We start from the raw sequence: 14,780 nt of genomic DNA on the forward strand, positions 1-14,780 counted from the left end.
TGATGTGGAATGTTAGCCCCATCTGCCAATCTCCTCCTGTTATGAGAGGTCTAGTTTCTGACAGAAGGAATTCTTTAGATCAGAAATACTAGAAAAATAATTACTTTTTAAGTGGAGGTAGCATATAGTTAGTATAATAAATTTATTCTGGCAATTTGGCAAGGTCTCTGTAGTGCTTCTGAAAGATGGAATTTAGGCTAGCTGTCATGAATATCTCCAAAGATGAGAATACAATTATCTTATTTATTCAACAAAAGTAGCATGAATATTTCTCATATTTTAGGAAGTTACTGAATTTTTAAAATATAGATTTCTTTTTAGTTGATATGTTACAGTTATGGAACTAGAATGAAATCTGTTTTTAATTCAGAAACATATTGGCCAGTTAGAATTCTATTTCTGTTTCTATTTGTTACCACCTTGTGATTAAGTTTTTGCTTCATGGCTTTAATACTTAGTACCTACGAGTAAATGAAAATATATTTTAATTTTTACAAGAATGTGTACTTTTCATAATACTTGTCTTTCTCAGAAAGAGGGCCCAGATAGCACTTTTACAGCATTACTAATGAAATCAAGATAGTAGAATGTTAGTATAGCAAATGGTTATTACATAGTCAGAATGGAAAATGTGACCATTAATAAATTTTATAAAATACGGAACAAAACCCCAGAATTGAGACTTAACTTCTTTCTTGAGAATTAACTTGAAAATTTTGGTTGTAAATTGGAAAGCTTACCACAGTTAAATGCATGTGACACAAGATTTTGCACATAGCGAATACTCAGTAAGTGTTTGCTTACTACTGATGTGTACTTGATTGAGCCCACCCTCTATACCTATTGGAAATACTTAGTGGAATAGAATCATAAAGTTAAATCAAAAATGTATGTAAGGGTTTATTGGTACCAATAGTTTTCTGTCTTTGTGTTTATGTACGTGTAGTCACCGCTGTTCTTTAAGTGGAGAGGATTTGAACAGACAGTGGCAAAGTCCAAATCCAGATTTACATCCTACAATTTACCATGCTAAGGGGCTACTACAGTACCTGGCTGCAGTGAAGCGTTTACCCCTGGTAAGTGGCAATATTTGTTTTTGCTTTGTAAAGTCAAAGTGTCTTTTTTTTAAAAATCATCAGTCACTTGCATAATAATTGTGGTGTCAAATTAATACAGTATATACATATTCTTATTTTACAAAATTGAATGTTTATAATCGTCACAAGCCTTTTATTTTTCTTTTTTGTTTATGAATATCAGTAACTCCTGGTTATAAGTTTTAGATATTTAACTTCACTGTTTGAGCAACACTAAGGTATGATATGTATCTTCCAAATTCTCAAACCTAGTAGAAGCTTATTTCTGAGTTCTTTAGTCAGCTCTGAAACTGTTAAGTCTCCATACACATGGAAATGTAGTACAGGCATGATATCAGACTATACTGAACTGCATATATAAGTTCCTTCTGCTTTCACCAGCTTTTGATTAGAATGTTCCCATTATATTAGTGTTCAAATTATTTAATCTTTCACTGGGAAAGATAGAAAAATTTTGCAGAGGAGTAAAATTGACGGGTTAGTTCTTTATTTTTCATTTTTTAAATCATGCTTTTAAAAATTAAATTGAAGCCATATCCTTTTTTATAGTGTTTTTCATGAGAGCATTTTCTTGTTCTTTTAAATTAAATAAATGTTTTAACAATCCTTTGGGGCATGATGACTGCAGCTGTAGATTTGAACTACAATTGAATTTATACATAGTAAATAAATAAATAGTAGATACAATCGTGGTGGTATAGGCTCTTTAAAGGATTTAGCAATTCTAGAGTTAATCACAGATCCTTTCCAAAACTAGATATTACTACTTTTGTTGGTTCTACTTGTTAAATGGAGGTTCTCTTGCTGTAAAATGACGAAAGAACACAGCCCTGTTCATTGTCATAATATTAACTACCTTTACTTAGCAATATATGAATTTGAAGGCTTTTAATTTCTAAAATATATTTTCTTTTCAAGGTTTATTGTGATTATCATGGCCATTCCCGAAAGAAAAACGTATTTATGTATGGCTGCAGCATCAAAGAGACAGTGTGGCATACCAATGATAACGCAACCTCGTGTGATGTCGTGGAAGATACGGGATACAGGGTAATTATTACAGATGACTCATGAGTTTTTGAATTTCACACATGCATAAAACTACAGAAAATAATTTAACATATACAAATTACTCAGATTCAGTAAATGTTGACATTTTGCCATTTTTGTTTCCTATTTCTCATTTTAAAAATTTTTGCTTTTCACATTTAGATTTTTCATCTATTTGGAATTAATTTTTGTATGAGATGTGGGGAATCTAATTTTATTTTCCCTGTGGATACCAGTTGGCTCAGCACCATTTACCAGATAGTACATCCTTCCTCTGTCGAGTCGACGGAGCCATCTGTTATATACCGTCTCTACACGCATGCTGTATTACAGCAGTCATCCTGGTCTCTAGCTCTTTGCATACTGCATTGTTCTAATTACTGTAGATTTATAGTTAGTACTGATATCCAATAGGGTAAATTTTCCTTTTTTATTTTTTTAAAAAATTCCCTTGGCTTTTTGTGGTCAGTATTCTTCCCTGTGAATTTTGCAATTAGTTTGTGAATAAACTTTGTTAGTATTTGTATCAGAGTTGCATTGAATCTAAATTAAGGTGGAGAGAATTATGATGATGATGATATATAATAGTATTGACTATGAACATTGCCTGTCTGCTCAATCAAGGCCCTTTTTTTTTTTTTTTTTGTGAGACAAAGTGGTGCTTTGTCACCCAGGCTGGAGTGTAGTGGCATCATCATAGCTCACTACAACCTCAAACTCCTGGGCTCAAGCAATCCTCCTGCCTCAGCCTCCCAAGTATCTGGGACAACAGGCATGCGCCACCATGCCCAGCTAATTTTTTTACCGTTGCTCAGGCTGGTCTTGAACTCCTGGGCTCAAGTGATCCCCTCACCTTGCCCTCCCAAAGTGCTGAGATTACAGGCGTGAGCCACCAACCGGACTCAATCAAGTCTTTTATATTCTTCAATAAAGATACAAAATTTCTTCACATAAGTGTGATATTTTTGTTAGATTTATTCCCAAATACTTTATGAATTTTGTTGCAGTTGAGGATGGGATTTTTTTCCCCCACATATCTGCCTGCCCCAGTTTATCATTGACAGTGCATAGGGAAGCTGTTGACTTTTTTCCAGCAGTAATTTCTATGAATTTTCGTATCCTCTACAAAGGATAACATATCAGAATGGCATCACATTTTTCAACAGCAACCCTGGAAGGAAAAATGTAGTGGAGCAATGTCTTCACAATTCTCAGCTAGATTTCAAAACTTTAAATTTTATACTCCATCCTTGTGTGAAAGTAAAAAAAAAGATATTCTCAGACATTGAAAGTCTAAAAAATTTACCTCACAAATAGTCTTTCTCTGGAAGCTGCTGGAAATTATTCTCGCCAAAATAAAGAAGTATTCTGAAAGAGGAAGGCATAAGGAAATTAAGTCAAAGAGAGAGACAAAGCCCATGGTGAAGGGAGAGCCCAAGAATGTATGTAAAATGCCCAGTATATCAATATTCAACAAATATTACTACCACACTAACTTCAGAAAGTTGAGCCTTATTAGATTTGGCCAAATTAAATGAAGGAAACAGTAGATTAGCAGAGCTTAGGGATATAGAAGAGAAATGGGAAATATTTAGTTTAGTCCCAGATAAACAAGTAAGAAAAGTGAGACTAGTGAGAGGCCTAGAGAATGGGAGAGAGCTAGACAAAAGAGCACACACGGAGCCTTTTCATGGGCTGTGCTCTGGAACACAACCACCACTATAACCACCATTCCCTTACCCAGTCATTTCTGCATCCTTTTTGGAGGTTTTAGGGGAGAATCATCCCTACCCCCCCAACCCCTGCCTCGAGGCTGCCTTTGTTCTTTGCATGATGGTCCCTTTCAGCCAGGCATCAAACCATCTGGCCTCTGCTTTTGCTGTCACATCACCTTCTCTCCTTCTGCCTTCCATTTTCTCTTATGAGGGCCCTTGTGATGACAAAGGCCACTGAGATAATCCAGGATAATCTTCCCATGTCAAAATCTTACTGAATCACATCCGGACATCCCTTTTGCCATGTAAAGTAACATATTCCCAGGTTCTGAGGATTAAGACGTGGACATTTTTGATGGGCCGCTATTCTGACTACCACCCATGGAACCCTTTTTTGCAGATGGTTGGGAGAGGATGGATTAGTACATAAATGCCATGTTTCTGATGATAAATCATAGTACTCCTTTGTCCCTTTAGCACAAGTATTTATGTTTTGGAGAAAAATAAAGCTGTAGCGTATAAATTGAGGAGCATTTGGCAAAATAACTGATAAATACTGTTCAGAAGTGTCAAGATCATTAAAGATATGGAATGACTAAAGAACTGTTACAGACTGCAGGAAAATAAAGAGAAATAGTAACTAAATGCAATGTGAGAATCTTGATAGGATGCTGACACAAAAGACATTAGGAAAACTGATAAAATTTGATTAAGGTCTATAGTTAATAGTATTGAATCAATACTAATTTTTTGTTCTGATACTACACTATGGTTATGTTAAGATGTTAACATTAGGGGTAGCTGATGAGAAATAAATGAAAATTCTTTGTACTGTTTTTGTAACTTTTCTCTAAGATTACAATTAACTCAAAAGTTAAAAAAATCATTTTTATTATAGGTTGAGTATCCCTTATCTGAAATGCTTGGGACCTGAAGTGTTTCATATTTTGGACTTTTTTTGATTTTGGAATATTTGTATTATACTTACTGCCTGAGCGTTACTATTCTGAAATCCAAAATGTTCTAAAAATTATTTCCTTTGAGCATCATGTCAGTGCTCAAAAAGTTTTAGGATTTATGAATTAGGGACATTCAACCTGTATGTGCTATGATGTTCACCTTATTGGAAGACAATTTGTGATTTAGCTTTAATAAACTAACTGTTATATTTTTAAGTACCTTCTAATATTGCTAACTATTGCATTAATAGATAGTACACCATCGTTCCTGAATGAGATGACTAAGAATAATGTAGATTAGGACTTTTATTTCTTTGGTTTACGGGGGATCCCCAGTACTTAGTAGACATTAAGTAAATATTTGTTGAATGAATGGGTGAATTAATTATATGTATAGACAAACATCTAACAATTATATTACCTTATTTGGATTGTGCTTATAGTTTTTAGTGTACTTACATGTGAATTTTTTATTTGAGCCTCTGTGATATAGGTAGGGATTATCATTGCTGCTGTATAAATGAGTCTACTAAGACTTCTGGGTCTGTTGACATGCTTGAGGTCTTGGCCAAAAAGCCCAGCACTGTGATGAGATGCATTGCTTCAAGTCCTGCGTCCTTTCCATTCTGTCACTCTCCTCCTGCAGTTTTGCCAAAACGAGCACCCCAGGTTATTTTGCAAAAAGAAATTCAGTGACATATGCCATTGCCCTTAGCAGAGCTTTAAAGCACATTTTCTTTTGGTGTCTTCTCTCTTCTTCCCCGTTTCCAAATAAATAAAATGATTAGAACAATATAAAAAATGGGAACACTCCAGAAGTATATAAAGTAGTAAGTGAAAATCATCTTCTCCCAATCATTCTCTTAACACTAATCAGTTTTACCGTGTGTGTTGTGAGACTTGCCTGTGAGCATGTCCATCTATAAATGTTATGCATATAGTATATGTAGTTTTTGTCTTTTTATTTTTTTAAAACCTACACAGCAACTTGCTTTTTCACATGATGTTTGTTGACTATCTTTCCAGGTCATCATGTCTGGATCTATCTCAGTCTTTTTAACAATTTCACAAGCTTTCCATTGGGCATTTTTGTTATTGTTATATGAGTGTACCAAAATTTATTTGTTCAGTAGTCCTCTGTTGGTGGTCATTTGATTAGTAATGCCAAACTGTCCTTCATAAAGATTGTGCAAATTGATACTCTCAAATACCATGAATAATAGTGCTGTTTTTCCATACCCTTACTACATTGTACTATCATCTTTGCCAGGTGAAAATATAATAGTATCTGACTGTTTTAATTAGCATATAAATAATTATAAATGAGGTTGAGTTTTCATGTTTGGCCAACTGTGATCCCTCTCTTTTAAAATAGCCTTTTCGCATTTTCTCTGCTTTCTTTTGTACTGATCACCTAATTATTATTGTTTTTAAAATAACTCTCTATATTACAAATATATTTTCTAATTTTTTGTTTTATGATGGGTAGTAATTAAAATTTTTATTATATTTGTTGATTTTTTAAAATGGCTTCAGGGTTTTGAGGCTTAGAAAGACTTTTCTAAGATTTTAAAAGTGCAGTTCCATTTTTACAGTTTTTAGTTTCATTTTAAAGTTTTACTTATTAAGTTTAAATTCTCAGTCGAGCTAGCATTTAATTTAATGAAGAGTGACTTCAAATTGTTTTTCTTAATGGCTACCCAGTTATGCCAATATTTAATGAATGATTGATCAATCTTTTCTCCACTAATAATAATAAATTTAATACCTGTGGTTTTAATTCTAAACTCTTTTTTTCTCGAGATTTATCTGTTTATATATCAGTATCACAGTTTAACTTACATTGTGATGTACAGTCTAGATTGATAACTGTTGGATGATTTCTCTAGTCATAGCCCCCTATTTTCCCCCAGTATTTCTTAGGATGTATTTCCATATTTACACTTTCAGGTGAACTTGAGAATAACTTTTTTTTTTTTTTTTTTTTTTTCAGTCCGTAAGAATAACATTTAACATTTATTGCCTTGCAGTCACAAAAAATAAAACATAATTTTTTTTTTTTTTTTGGGAAATATTCATGGTAAATTGAGAATAACTTTCAGTTGCAGAAAACTTTGGGGTATTTTGATTATGATTGTCTTAGTTTTTTAAATTAATTTAGGGATGATTGACATTTACCATGTTAAATCTCTCAATTAGACTTTCATGACTAAATTTTTTTTGTATTTTAAATGTTTTTCTTCATATTTTTAAACATGGTTTTATTCTACCTATTGGTTGCTACTATGAATGTGGTTCTTCCATTATGTTTTCTAACTGGTTACTGTATTTGTTTAGAAAAGCAGAAAATTCTAAATTAGTAGGAGGACTATTTTGATGTTTGTATAGCAGGGGATGTAAGATCCACATGGCCCTGCTCTAATCACTGTGCTTTCACCAAAATTTTTTAAAATTAAAAAATTTTTAAAATTAAAAAATACTTCTTGGTTTATTTTATTATTATCTTTCTCATTTTTACAGACTTTGCCTAAGATACTGAGTCATATTGCCCCAGCATTTTGCATGAGCAGCTGTAGCTTCGTAGTGGAAAAATCTAAGGAATCTACAGCACGTGTTGTGGTTTGGAGGGAAATAGGAGTACAGAGAAGCTATACCATGGAGAGTACTCTGTGTGGCTGTGACCAGGGAAAATACAAGGTAAAACTTCTCAGGTCTTCTAGCCATAAAGAGTATTTGAAGACTTTCCTTTCCTTACTTAACTCTCATAGTTTTCAAGTACATGTTAAATGATACGCTTGTTTTCAGTGAGTTCCGTGTAATTTGAAACAGTGGAGTTGAATCATATTCAGTCCTAAGAGCAGGTTTTTTTACTTCTCTGAACTGGATAGCTTGCTTGGATCCTTAGAAAATTCTTGGTTATTTGAGTCTATTTACATCTATAATTTTTAAGAAAGCACACTGGAGTAGATATTTAAATGCAAATTAGTAATTCATAATAAGCTGTGCGAGTAGTACATTATTAATAAAAATTTTCTACCATTTTAATTTATTGGGTGTAAGTACATTTTATACATTTAAAATGAACACATTAGACTTACTTATAAAGCAGCTGATTTGTTATATTTAGCTTTTTGTGTGTGTGTGACTTTTAAGGGTGTATCTCTTTACTGAAGTTCTTTGTTTACTACAACTGCTCTCCTGTGGTGCCACATAGGCTTTTATTGGATACAGTTGGAGTTTAAACTTTACTTTTGAAATTAAAAATGAGTAAAATGTTAGTAATTTGGGGTTTTTTAATTTTAAAGATTGAGGACTTAATGCATAATGAACTGGACCTAGGTAAGCAACAAGCAGGCCTGAATATTTATTTTTCTTGCCTTGTTACAGAAAGATTTCTGGATGTCATGCTAATTTTTCCTTCATTCTGTTTTGTGTGTTTATTTTGATATGGTGAAAGAGGATACTGAATCTGATGGTGATTTTTATATACCTCACATAAAGATGGTTATAACTTTGTGTTTGAAAAGAGTTAAAAATCTAACTGGTTATCATTAAACATGTAAATATATTATAGTTGATGTCAAATATTTTTGGAGAGCCTAAGTGATGACTTTTTCAGTCTGTAAGAAACAGGAAGAAAATTGTGTTGATTTTGCAATTGATGTTCAAACTTTTGGGACCTAGTAAAGTAGAATTTACTGAAATTCTAGTACTTTCTGTTGAGAGACTCTTTAAGTTGATCATAGTATGCTATTCTTCCAAAGCGTAATATGAGATCTCTCCAAATATTGTAAAACAATGATTTGTAGTCATTATAGTTCACCAAGGGCATGATGGTGATGAGAGATAAAATGTAACATTAGCACCACTCCAGTTCCCAGCCTTGTCCCCTAATCATTGTTTTAGTGAACAACTTTCGCCAAGGGTCTCGTGTAGGATAGGAGAAAACTTGCGAATCACTTTTGTGTAAGAAATAGGTGGCAGCTGGGGAAAAACCTTGGGATGTGTGATTTATGGAAATACACTGTAAATGACTTTTTCTTGAAGAGATGATTCATGCAGTGTGGCCGGAGAAGGCGATTTACAGCACTACTGTCTCTGAAACTAGCCTGTGGGCAGTGGGGAAGGAAGCAGTCAGGGCGCTTAAGGCTTGGATGCCCTCTGAAATCATATAGTATACAATAGTAGTGCTTTGTTACTACATTTGGATTCCACAGATAGACTTGTATTGGATTTTTAAAAATATTCTATTTGTATTTTTTTTTTTTTGAGACAGAGTCTCACTCTGTTGCCCAGGCTAGAGTGAGTGCCGTGGCGTCAGCCTAGCTCACAGCAACCTCAAACTCCTGAGCTCAAGGGATCCTCCTGTCTCAGCCTCCCGAGTAGCTGGGACTACAGGCATGTGCCACCATGCCCGGCTAATTTTTTCTATATATATTTTTAGCTGTCCATATAATTTCTTTCTATTTTTAGTAGAGATGGGGTCTCGCTCTTGCTCAGGCTGGTCTCGAACTCCTGAGCTCAAAGGATCCGCCCACCTCGGCCTCCCAGAGTGCTAGGATTACAGGCGTGAGCCACCGCGCCCAGCCACTATTTGTATTTTAATAAATTTATTTGGTCATTGAAAAAATAAATTTAAAAAGAAAGCAACAATATATTTTAAAGCATAAAATGTTACAACAATTTTTTAAAAAGTTATTTTTATTTTTAATATATAAACTTTTAAAAATAAAATGGATGCCAAATAAATACTCATTTCTCTTGTATATAATTTGGTTAATACAGTATACATTGATTTAAAACTTTTAGGGAGAGAAATGTACCTTGCTGAACCAGGTTTTTTTTTTTTAATTAAAAAATGCAAGGCTTTGATTAAAACATATACTTTTAAAAAAGGTTAATAGACTATTCTTAGAACAATTTTAGGTTCACATCAAACTTGCAAAGTACAGACAGTTCCCATATAATCCCTATATAGCATAAATATTTTAAACTTGTTAGCTCATAAATGTGTAAGTCTAATAACAGTTTAGTAAACAGTCTCCTTCACCCTCAACTATGTTTTTATGTTACTGAATTTTAAGCTATAAGTATTCTTTATTTTTATTTTCTATGAACTAAGAAACAGGTATAGCTTTTCTAAAACTCTTAAATTAAGAAGGCATATGAATGTTCTAATAAAATCAGTTAGGTCAAATTTCCTAGAATATTTGGGAGAGGGCCAACCTCTTTATGTAAGCTAAAAAAAAAAAAAAAAATAGAAAAAATTATTATTGTAAAGGCATGCATTTCATGTGGAGTAACAGTTTTTATAATTAATTTTATTATCAGTTACTATGTGCCCTAGGAAGTCATTTAGTCTGATCATTGAAATTTTTTTTTTTTTTTTATTTTGAGACAGAGTCTTGCTCTGTTGCTAGAGCTAGAGTGCAGTGGCATGATCATAGCTCACTGCAATCTCATACTCAGGCTCAAAATGATCCTCCAGGCTCAGCCTCCCAAGTATCTAGGACTACAGGCACATGCTTGGATAATTCTTTAATGTTTTGTAGAGACAGGGTCTCACTACTTTGCTCAGGCTGGTCTTGAACTCCTGGCCTCAAGCACTGGCCTCAAGTGATTCTCCTACTTTGGCCTCCCAAAGTGCTAGGGTTGCAGGCATGAGCCACTGTGCCCAGCCTGAAATGTTGTTTTATACTATCTTTTCTCTAATTGATGTTTGCTGTCGTCTACACGTAGAGCTTTTGTTGGTGTAAGGATTTCACCTGTTTTAGAGATTTATTTTATCTGAAAAATAAATGAGGAGTGTCTTAATTTGCAGCCTATTTTTATGGTTTTATGTGATAGCATTTAACTTTTGATAAACTTTATATTGCTTATTGGGAAGCCATTAGTTAAAAAAGGGTAGGGGGTTGAGCTAAAATATTTTCACCTTGGTAGATAAAATTTGAAATGGGCATTCTTAATTGGCATGAAACATAGGAACTTATTTTACTGTTACTTCATGGGCCTAGGTTTGTTTGATTCTTTTTTTTGGCAGTTACCTTTCATTTGTTTTTTACTGACCACTTTCTCTTATCATACAGTAAAAGAGTCTATAAGGTAATGTTCAAGTGTATGTATTGGATGAAGCCTTGATTTTAACAAGGCATAATGTTTCAACATTGGCATACAAAGTAGTGGATGATGAGAAATACTAGTAAGATCTTGTTCAAATGTTGTTTCTCACATGAACTTCAAGAGTAGCATTAACCAAAATGTTCATCTGTTTTTTTTCTCCCCAGCATGTTGGTGAAAATAGTTTGCATAATAGTGAATGAGAGTAGACATTTTAGAAATGTTTTCTTAGAACAATTAGTTTCCTTTGTGACATAGAATAATCTTACGTTGTTGAGATACTATACTTGTTGAGTCCTAGTTCCATACAAAGTACCAATCTTTTAATTTTATTACTATAGTTATAAATTTCTTTTTTAGTGAGGTGCAGCCAGAATATAGCAAACTCTTTCTTTCTAATAATATGTATAATATTACTTTATTTCTAGGGTTTGCAGATTGGTACTCGAGAATTGGAAGAGATGGGAGCAAAATTTTGTGTTGGTCTTTTGCGTTTGAAAAGACTGACATCCCCATTGGAATATAATATGCCTTCCAGCCTGCTTGACTTTGAAAATGACTTAATTGAATCAAGCTGCAAAGTAACTAGGTAGGATACAATTGTTTCATTCTTTTATTATGTTGCAATATATTGTTAGGCTTCATTGAAATAGTTAAGCACAGAAAAGGTACGGAGATTTTGACAGACAAGCGCATGTTTAGAATTATATAATTAGTCTTACATATCTAATATTTGTTTCAAATTGTGATCATATTCTTGATTCTTTAAATATTGAGATTTGGATGTGATTTTAATAAAAATATCATTATATTTTGAATGCTGTTTTTAGTATTATAATGCTTTACTTTTAACCCCATAATAAGCAATGTGAGAAATATTGGACTTAGATATTATCTAAATTAAGAGGGCTTAGAGTCAGGATTTATATTTCAAAAGATTTTGTTTTGTCTACACACATCAGATGGCTATCCAATAACTTCTATTTATATATATATGAAACAGCTAATTTAGTATCCCTTTGAGAATTTATATCTCTGCCAAATATTCTTCTAAGTAGGTAATCTTTTCTCCTAAAATTCAGTGTATAAAAATTTGTTCAGTTACAGGCTCAGAGATAATATTAGCATTTTTAATCATAATGCCAGAGCTTAGCATTTTATAATTTTGTGTATATAGGTAAGCATAGTCTCATTTTATAGAACCTTCATGATTTTTGTTGTTAGGTATTAACTTGTCATCAAATTTGTTAATTTGTTGCCATACACTGTTGTATATATCACTATAGCAGTTTTAAGTGTGGTGTAAAACATTAATTGGAACACCATTCTGTATAAATGTAATAATTTAGACAAATGATCACTTTTGTTCTGTACCCTCCAAAGTGCCTGCTAAATAGTAATGGAAATAAATACAGAGATTGTCAATTCTCACTGATATTTAAGCCTACTTTTAAGTTTTAATTCATGTGTTCTTACCCTGTAGTTCACAGACATATTACAGTTGCTTTAGATATCCTGAAATATCATTTATGCATATTAATACTTCACAACTATGGTTATTAGACTTTCCACTAGTCTTACTCTTAAAATGAGCATATATGTTTTGATAAGCACATATTTTAAAGAAATCGCATACAGGGCTATATCACAAATATGTTTTTTATAAGATTTTTATAATTGTATTTCAATATAATTGGTTTCCTTTGTAATCATATTTATTTTATATATATATATAAAAGTATTATTATGAGAAAGAGTTCATAGGCTTCATCAGACTCTCTAAGAGGACTGTGGCACAAAAAAAGTTAAGAACTTGTAGTTCTCCTCATTGTATGCACATAAACATACAAACCTGATAATAGCCACTTATAAATTCAGACAGTTTCCCCTTGAAATTTTACTCTAGCTGTTTCTCCTATGCACTGACTTACATTGTTAGGCAACCAGTGACTTCTTGCCCCATGCTTTCATTCTTCTTTCTCTATCTCAAATGAAGTTTCTGCCTTCACTTCTTGTGCCTTGATGCTTTGGAGGATTGTAGATCCTCAGTTGCAGTTTGTCTGCGTCTCCTCATGATTGTATTCAGGTTATGCATCTTTGGCAAGAATATCTTGAACGCTGTGTTCTTCTCATTGCATCCTGTGATAGTGTATGTAGTTTTTATTTGTCCCATTACTCAAAATGTTCCCTTTAATCACTTAATTAAGGTGGTATCTGCCAAATTCCTCCGTCGTAAAGTTAGCTTTTTCTCCTTTTGTAAGTAGTAAGCATTTTTATGGGATGTACTTTGAAACTATGTCAATATTCCATTTATCATCAAACTTTTAATGTATTTATTTTTAAATTTATATATGTTGGACTTATGATTTATAATTTTAATTCAGTAGGTTTTAATGTTACTCTCATTATTTATTTTGATGCTCAGAATTTCCCTGATTTGGCCCCTTCAAACAACTTCTGTATGTTTTTGACATGTCCCCATCATTCTTGGAGGACTTCCTTTCCTTCTGACACAACAGGATTTCTTGGCTCACCTTTATATGTACTTTATTTATGCCAGGGTTGGAGTTAGTCATTTCTTCAAGGCTCTCTGATTTCTTCTGGTGGAAAATGGTATTTATATGTAAGCCTAGGTGCTAGTGGTATTTATTGTTTTTGTGGTGTTACTGCTCCCAAGATCTCTCAGTGGACAGAGCTATAGAATGTATGTAAGTATTTACATACATGAATACATACATATATATACACATATACAAGTACATGGATGCACACATAAACACAGACATAATCTGAAAACCCTGAGTTCACAGTGATACTTTTGCTTGCAGTCCTACACTGAGGATTCAGTTTAGTTTTCAAATTTCAAATTTGTAACTCCCTTATTTAACAATGAGAAACCTGGCTCTCATTATCTTGAATATTTTTTCTTACTTGCTCTATCAGCCCTTGTGTAACTATAATAATCTCCTCTCTCCACTGCCCTCTCTCCGCCTTCCTCACCCTGCTTAGGCGCCAACACTCCAAAGGGAGGGGGCTTTTAAAAAATAATTTTTGCAATCTCAGTGCCTGGCATGTAGTATCTATTCATTGACTGACTACGTTCTGTTAATCAGTCATTATATGTAAGTATTTATTGCACACTTACTGTTGGCAGAATGTTGTGCCAGACTCTTAGTGGGAGCAGAAGAAATGAGAAATGAGAGCTAGTGTCCTGAAGGGGGCTGATAGAAGGCACACAATTTATGTTTGTGAAGTGGCATGATGGTGGTTATAAAAGAATACAGAAATAACAGTTAATCACATACATACACATGTTAATAAAAAGAGTTACTGAGTGAATACTTTAAAATGGCCTGGATTTCTCTGGAAGAGTTTTCTCAGGTTGATAAATTTTAGGCTGGAGTTTGAAAGATAATAGATGAGGTTTGGTAAAGAAATAGCAGCTGAGCATGAAGGAAACAAAGTCAGCAATAGGAAATACAATAGTCCTCCCTTATCCATGGTTTTTCTTTCTGTGGTTTCAGTTACCCTTGGTCAGGTATGGTCTGGAAATATTAATAAATGGAAAATTCCAGAAATAAACAATTCATAAGTTTTAAATTGCATGCTGTTCTGAGTAGCATGATGAAATCTCCTGCCATCCCACTCCATCCTGCTCTGGACGTGAATCATCCCTTTGTCCAGTGTATCCGCACTGTAGACACTCCCCACCACTTAGTCACTTAGTAGCTGTCCCAGTTATCAGACTGAAAAAACATACTAAATATAGGCTTTGGTACTGTCTGTGGTTTCAGGTGTCCACTGGAGGTCTTGGTCTTGTCCTCTGCGGATAAGGGGGACTA

The 14,780-nt window shown here is 33.5% G+C and overlaps 1 protein-coding gene across 3 annotated transcripts in view; it reads left to right on the forward strand.

Annotated features, from left to right (window-relative positions):
• AGTPBP1 (ATP/GTP binding carboxypeptidase 1) overlaps positions 1–14,780 on the forward strand; it is a 172,887-nt gene that overhangs the window by 137,557 nt on the left and 20,550 nt on the right. For all 3 annotated transcript variants that reach the window (XM_069474070.1, XM_069474068.1, XM_069474069.1), the window contains 4 exons: positions 947–1,076; positions 2,016–2,147; positions 7,342–7,518; positions 11,367–11,527. In XM_069474070.1, the coding sequence (XP_069330171.1) occupies positions 947–1,076; positions 2,016–2,147; positions 7,342–7,518; positions 11,367–11,527 (600 nt within the window). The remainder of the gene's footprint in view (positions 1–946; positions 1,077–2,015; positions 2,148–7,341; positions 7,519–11,366; positions 11,528–14,780) is intronic.

This window comes from Eulemur rufifrons, chromosome 7, assembly GCF_041146395.1.
Source record: "Eulemur rufifrons isolate Redbay chromosome 7, OSU_ERuf_1, whole genome shotgun sequence".
Classification (NCBI taxonomy): domain Eukaryota; kingdom Metazoa; phylum Chordata; class Mammalia; order Primates; family Lemuridae; genus Eulemur; species Eulemur rufifrons.